This window comes from Aplysia californica, unplaced genomic scaffold (genome assembly GCF_000002075.1).
Source record: "Aplysia californica isolate F4 #8 unplaced genomic scaffold, AplCal3.0 scaffold00006, whole genome shotgun sequence".
NCBI classification, from domain to species: domain Eukaryota; kingdom Metazoa; phylum Mollusca; class Gastropoda; order Aplysiida; family Aplysiidae; genus Aplysia; species Aplysia californica.
This window is the reverse complement of record NW_004797276.1, coordinates 3,449,576-3,456,951: the sequence shown is the minus strand read 5'-3', so window position 1 is coordinate 3,456,951 and position 7,376 is coordinate 3,449,576. Positions and strand designations below refer to the sequence as shown.

General features: G+C 40.3%; 1 protein-coding gene across 2 annotated transcripts in view; it reads right to left on the bottom strand.

Annotated features, from left to right (window-relative positions):
* Window positions 1-6: 6 nt before the first annotated feature.
* LOC101853984 overlaps window positions 7-7,376 on the bottom strand; it is a 33,559-nt gene continuing 26,189 nt past the window's right edge. For both annotated transcript variants that reach the window (XM_005089540.3, XM_035969218.1), the window contains exons 4-6: window positions 5,672-5,757; window positions 3,739-3,933; window positions 7-307 (exon numbers count right to left, since the gene is read on the bottom strand). In XM_005089540.3, the coding sequence (XP_005089597.1) occupies window positions 246-307; window positions 3,739-3,933; window positions 5,672-5,757 (343 nt within the window). In that variant the 3' untranslated portion in view covers window positions 7-245. The remainder of the gene's footprint in view (window positions 308-3,738; window positions 3,934-5,671; window positions 5,758-7,376) is intronic.

Sequence of the window (7,376 nt, the reverse complement as noted above, 5' to 3'; positions counted from 1 at the left end):
GTGTGTGTGTGTGTGTGTGTGTGTGTGTGTGTGTGTGTGTGTGTGTGTGTGCCTGCGTGTGTGTGTGAAATATAAATTATTCTATCTAGAAGGGGGGAGTCAAAGAAGCTCAACTTTTCCCCCAGACAACAGAAGGTGGCAGGACGGACATAGACCATGCAAATCAATAATGAATATTAGATCTACTAATTATAATAATAATCTCATAAATTCAGTTTCAGAATCTGCCAAAAAGCACATCAGTATTATCTGCTCATGACTTCTACAGCCCAGTAGTCCAGAATCTTCACCATGAACTCACTGCATCCTGGATAAGAAGGAAACATAAAAAGGAATATTTTAAAAATCTGAATGCCACTGAAGACTAAGTGAATCACATGAGACACATGAGTTAGGACAGTTGAACCCACTCTGACGACGACCATCTGTTCAATACTTCACCTGCACAAATGACCTCTTTCCACTTCCAACCTTACGTTTTTCCTACATTGTATTATAATGACGCTATACAAGAGGATCATCTGTTTTACATGAGAATTTTTCTTTTCGACAATGGGTAGTTGTTTTGGAAAGGTTCGACTATATAACCATCATCATCTTCATCATTATATTATCGTTGTCATCGTCATCATAACACTATCATCAAATATCACAGACAATTCCTATTTTTCTTGTTTTGTTTTTCTTAAAGTGTAACAATTTGCACCATGTCAGCACATTTTTATGTAATCTACAAATATCGACACCAAAATCAGAACACGGAACAAAAAAAAAAAAAAAGGAGATAGGTTCCACTATATATGGTTCAAAGACAAAGAAAGTTCTTAGTCTGAGTTAAAAGAAGCACATCAGCACAATAACGGTCATGTAGTGCAAGGAAGCAGCAAGAGACAGACAGAAACAACAGGGAAAGAAAACAAGACGGACCTACTAGTGGCGCACTCCAACCACCTGCGAATGTTCTTAGAAAGAAGAACAATACAAACTATCATATAATTATTGTCTGTAATAGACTGAGACTGTCTTGAAACAGCAAAAAATATTGCACTGGAGTCTGTGGCGTAGTGATCAGTTTAGCTGTTCGTCATTCCATATAAAACATAAAAGATGAGATAAGATAAGATACATCTTTATAGTCCAGATCCTGGCACATTGGTTTGGTGTTCCACCACATGTACACACACACACACACACACACACACACACACACACACACACACACACACAAACACACACACGCACACACATGCACACACAAGTAGGCTTACAATGAGCAGCAATATAAACAATAATAATCGTAAGTTCGATAAGTTCGATACGTTAGATCTGAGTTTGAATCTTGTGTGGGGAAGTTTTGTTGCTGTATTTTGAAAGGGATACACTACAGCATTCATTCAGCCTGAGTTGGCCCTGAAAGGCAGGGTCACCTTATACAATCTAACATAATAATAATAATAATAATAATAATAATAATAATAATAATAATAATAATAATAATAGATAACATTTGTATCGCGCATATCCCCGCTCAACAGCAGGCTCTATGCACTTTACACTACAGTGGAAACCATATATAACAGGCCCGGTAATAACAGGAATCCGGTAATAACAGGAATCCGGTAATAACAGGAATCCGGTAATAACAGGGATCCGGTAATAACAGGGATCCGGTAATAACAGGGATTTTTTAAATCCCCGGTTTTTCCTACTCTTTGTCTCCATTAAAAGTTATGGGCAATAACAGGGCCCCATCGCAGCCCCACCGGTTATAGCAGGGACAAAAGCTTGCTAACAATGTGTAAAAAGTAAGAGAGAGAGAGCAAGCCCACGCAAGCCATGCCACTGCAAGCACACACAGCAGTGTGAAGCGAGAGTTCAAAGCACACACGCATGCACCACACCACACTTTGACTGTTCACTAACATCAGTTCATCATAGCTCATATGTGTAGATCTAAGCTTAACGCGCTCTGTGGACTAAGCCTACTTCTTTCCTTATGGCCACCAACGATGTCAAGCGCAAGAGAAAATGCCTTTAAATGGACAAAATATATGAAATAATCCAGGCGGTTGACAAAAAACAAGCTCCACTTGCAAGATTTGTCGTCAGTTCGACCTTCAACAAGGGTCGATTCACACCATTATCAAGGATAGAGAGAAGATAGTGGCAGCATACTTCAATGGAAAGTTTGCTCTAGATCGAAAGATGAGACTACCCGATGCATATGCTGTGGACCAAGCTCTTCTGATGTGGTTTAGGGAGGCATGGAGAAATTGGTGCCAAAACCCCTGATCGTGGGTACTTGTGGCAAGGGGAACTACCCATGAATAAGTACCTCTGGATTAGTCCACAAATGCTTACTTTCCTTGCATTTCTGATTTAACAGGGATCGGATATAACAGGACTTTTCTTCTACTCCCACCATCCCTGTTATATCAGGTTTCCACTGTATATTATTACCCCAGCAGACCATAGAACACTCCGAAACATTCTCAGCTTCCCGGGAAGCATACAGTGCAAGCAGCTGATTAAGCGCTCAAACACTAACAATCTGACAAGATCTTTCGCTGTCTATAGCCGGGTACCCATTCCCACCTGGGTGAAGTGAGGAAAATTCGTGTAAAGTGCCTTTCCCAAGGACACAACGTCGGGTCCCTGACGGGATTCGAACCCACGACCTTACGGTTGCGAGTCCGACAGCCTAACCACTAGGCCACCGACGCCACTATATGTTTATTTTTATTGATTTAAGTAAAGAGAAGTTCCCGTACATCAATAAAATAACTGCGATATAGAGCAGGGAAAGTGTTAGACAGAAACTATAGAGAGAAAGAAAAGAGGTAAGGCCTGCCAGAGGCACTCTCCAACCATCTACATCTCAATTGTGTCAATTGGAGGGTAAACTTCAGGTTTTAAACGAAGCCATCACAATTCTGAATTCCAGTGTATTTTTTCATTGTTTTAAAAATATAGATAGCATTTGTATAGCGCAAATCCCAACTCAACAGCAAGCTCTAAGCGCTTCACAATCTATACTATTACCCCAGCAGACCTGAGAGCATTCTGAAACAACCTCAACTTCCTGGGATGCATACAGTGTAAGCAGACATTTATAGGCGCGAAAACACTAACATCCTGACAAGATCTTTCGCTGACTATGGCCGGGTACCCATTCCCACCAGGGTGAAGTGAAGAAAATTTGTGCAAAGTGCCTTTCCCAAGGACACAACGTCAATCCCCCCTACGATTGTGAGTCCGGTCGCCTAACCACTAGGCCACCCACGCCACACTGTAACAACAATATTCAAATTACAGTATAAGATTAGGCTTTCAGATCACTTGGGCACTAAAGGACAACCCCCCCCCCCAAAAAAAGAAGAAAATTACCCTTTCAGTCACAAAGTTGGATTTAAATATAAGACACGCAAAAAGATAAGTGCCTGATGCCCCCCCCCCCAAAAAAAGAAGAAAAAATACCCCAAAAAGTACAATATGTCTGGACTGGCAAATACACAAACAGATGTTATTATTTTGTACAGGCTATTTTAGAGCCCAAATCAGATAATTCCAACAGAGCAGACATTGCATCTGGGGGTTTTTTAGCTCTTTTTTTTCAGTCCTTGTGAGGCATATTTTTTGGGGACTGGCTCGTTTGCCTTGAAAGTCACCATGTGTCCAATAGCCCTAAAAAAGTGACAGAAACCCCAGAAACCAAATCAGGTTCCATCCCCGAAATACCTTTGTTCATGGAAGTTCTCAGTTGAAATTCTTTAATTTTTTCTTTTGCCTGCTCCAGGCCAGGCAACACAAGACAAGTCATCACGTGGTGGAGGAGTGACGCTTCTTCTTTAGATTCTGGGTCATCTTGACCTAGATATTCCTCTACAGCCTTCAGGTGCGCCGTGTCTGGTCCTGGACAGTCAGTCTGGTGTTCTGTGAGTGTGAGGAAAAGAAAATAAGTTTGATACAAAACTACAAAAAAGGCAAGGGTAGATCTAACATCTAACATGGTCCTCATATCAAAATGTTCCCAGGCCACATGTCCAGGCTCATTAGATTTAGATTCTAGGTCACTTGATAGTTAAGACTCTTTTGAGCTACACGAGAAATTGAATAGATCACAGTAAGAAAAAAAAAGTGTTGTCTGATACAAATTTTTCTTTAAAAATCGATAAAATTCACAGTTCAAGCCTGCGTAACTCCATAAATAAACTGGGGCACATCAAAAGGTAAGTGCTGATTCTGTTACAAGTAACTATCATGACTTTGGTAAAAATTCTAAACACAAAACTTTTAAAATATTGTACAGCAGTGGTAGCCTTCATACTGAAAGCTGATCGGAGTCCTGAGGGCAAGAAAGTCATTTTCACTAATGATTGAAAAGACTGAGCTGCTATCTTTCAGATGGGCCTCGAAAAGATCATTGCTATTCTTTTTCTGCTTTCATTTTTGAAAGTTCATTAATATTTTACCAACGTTGCTGGTTAGTGGTTCAAATGACATAAAAGTTCATTAATATTTTACCAACGTTGCTGGTCAGTGGTTCAAATTACATAAAAGTTCATTAATATTTTACCAACGTTGCTGGTCAGTGGTTCAAATTACATAAAAGTTCATTAATATTTTACCAACGTTGCTGGTTGAGTAGTTCAAATTACATATAAATTCATTAATATTTTACCAACGTTGCTGGTTAATGGTTCAAATTACATAAAAGTTCATTAATATTTTACCAACGTTGCTGGTCAGTGGTTCAAATTACATAAAAGTTCATTAATATTTTACCAACGTTGCTGGTTAGTGGTTCAAATGACATAAAGGTTCATTAATATTTTACCAACGTTGCTGGTTAGTGGTTGAAATGACATAAAAGTTCATTAATATTTTACCAACGTTGCTGGTTAGTGGTTCAAATTACATAAAAGTTCATTAATATTTTACCAACGTTTCTGGTTAGTAGTTCAAATTACATAGAAGTTTATTAATATTTTACCAACGTTGCTGGTTAGTAGTTCAAATTACATAAATGTGAGGCAGAGTGGTGGAATCAGGCTCTCGTCAATTTTTGGGCATGTAGAGTTATTGGTATCATCTTAAAGCTTGTTCACTCGTCTTTATTTGGATGAAAAAAACATCCATTTATCTAGAATACAAGTCGGGATATTAGCGAAAGAAGGAGGTGGGGATCACCTGTTTTCAGAGGTAAAATTAGTGAGAAAATGGCCGCCTAAGATTAGTTATTTCCTTAGCTTGAGTCCGTGGTAACTGAAAATTTACATTTTTTGTGCCTTTTATCAACGTTTTTCTGAAAAATCCACCCGGAAATTAGTTCCTTAATTGGCATGAAAGGTGTTGAGCCAAATAAAAATTTATAAAAATTCACAAACCTGGGGAAAAATGCAAGTTTCTTCACTTTGATTATTTTGACGAGAGCCTGATTCCACCACGCTGCCTCACAAATTATCAGCTCATAGAAGATTTTCATTGTCTCTCAGTCTCTCAATGTACTTTGTTGGTTTGCCCAGGGTATAGATCTGTTGTTGGTAAACTCCTGCATAACAATAACTTTACTTCTCTCATCTTTCTCTGTTCTAAGCTTTTCAACATTCCAGCTCTTCCTTGCACTGGCAGATTTTATGCCTAGTTTATGTAACGATTTGGTGAGTGTTACCTTCTAAACAGTAGACCTCCCAAACTGCTTGCAGAAACTCACAAACAGAACTTTTTAAGTCTGGACTTTCTTCAGACGAACATGATCTGAAGAACAATCAAATTCATGAACATTGTTTAAAACAATAAGTACCAAAAGTGCACCACCAACATGATATATCATCATCATATATATATATATATATATATATATATATATACATGTACACAGGATTCGTCCATGGAACACTCAATATTGAACATGAGTTTGAGTTGTTGAGTGATGAACAACGAAGAAGTTGGGAGGCAAAACTGACTCTCCACTCACCCACCCAATCACACCTAGTGACAGTTTGAATACAACAATCATATTGACAAAAATAACATTTTTTAATTACAGCATGGCTAGATTGAGAGAAGACAGGCAGAAACAATTTAATAGAGGAAAGAGAAGAAGTAGGACCTACAAGTGGCGCCCTCCTTCAACCTACTCACTCAGTGTGCATGTTTTCAGATGGCCCAAAGTACACTAAACCCCAGAGACGAATTTCTCATCCTGTCTCGAGTGGCCATTTATGGTAGGTGTACATGATATGTCTCGCAAAACTAACTTTATATTCTGATGGCCCACATAAAAAAGCATAGTCGGAAAGCTGATAAAATGTACTTAGCCTGGAAATAGCAATTTGTCAGAAGAGAGAAAAAACTGTTCCATTCTTTGAACCCACACTACATTCTTTGGTTTTCTTTTGAACATTTAGAATTTGAATCTCGACTAAATATTCCTTGCGCACATGCAACCAATACCACGCATGATTAAGAACTGCAATAAACTCCCTTACCAAATTTTGGTCTACATCTGATGATCTGAACAGCCTGCTAGAGCTAAACTGATACATGCATACGCTGTGATGAACAAGGAAACGGAAATCGACACATGAGACAGTACGGTTGAGTGGATCATTTCACACATTTATAACAGCATAACAGCATCGACCGGACAGAGATCAGAATAAATAGAAGGGACACACATCGTGCGAGGCAATGGGCTATCTACTGGGACTCTCAGGCATGGCAGAACGACACGAGACTGGTCTGGTGAAAGTGTGCTCGAGAGTCAGCGCCGCTGATCAGCATCCACCGCACTGCATGCCAAAGTGGGAAAAGTTGTACGCACACATCTGCCCAGTGCCCATTGGCATGACCGGTTCGGTTCCGTGTGTGGGCGGGGCTAGCCAGATTGAGAGCGAAACGCGACCATCGTGGCACAAACCGAACGAAACCGAGGGTGACCGTAAAAAACAAGGTCACAAGTCGGGCGATCGGTTTGTATAAGAGAACCGACCACCCAGTGAGAACGATGACTTTGGCTCAATGATGTGATGTGAAGTATGAGTCATTCGAAATGGCATCGAATGGATCAGCGTCACAGACAAAATAGGACAATATACTCGAGTGGTAGCAACCCTAAGTAGAGAATGTCGCGCGTGGCCAAAGGGGGCAGCTGTTACCGAGGTCCAGACACTGATAGAGGAGACAGTGAAGAGGGTAATGTAGCCATCTTCACAAGTGGGTCAGTGCAGCGTGGGGTCACATCCGGATGTGCTTTCAGTGCCACAGACAGACAGACAGACAGACAGACAGACAGAGAGAGATAGGGGGAGAGAGAGGGGGAGAGAGAGGGAAAGGGAGAGGGAGAGGGAGAGAGAGAGGGGGAGGGAGGGAGG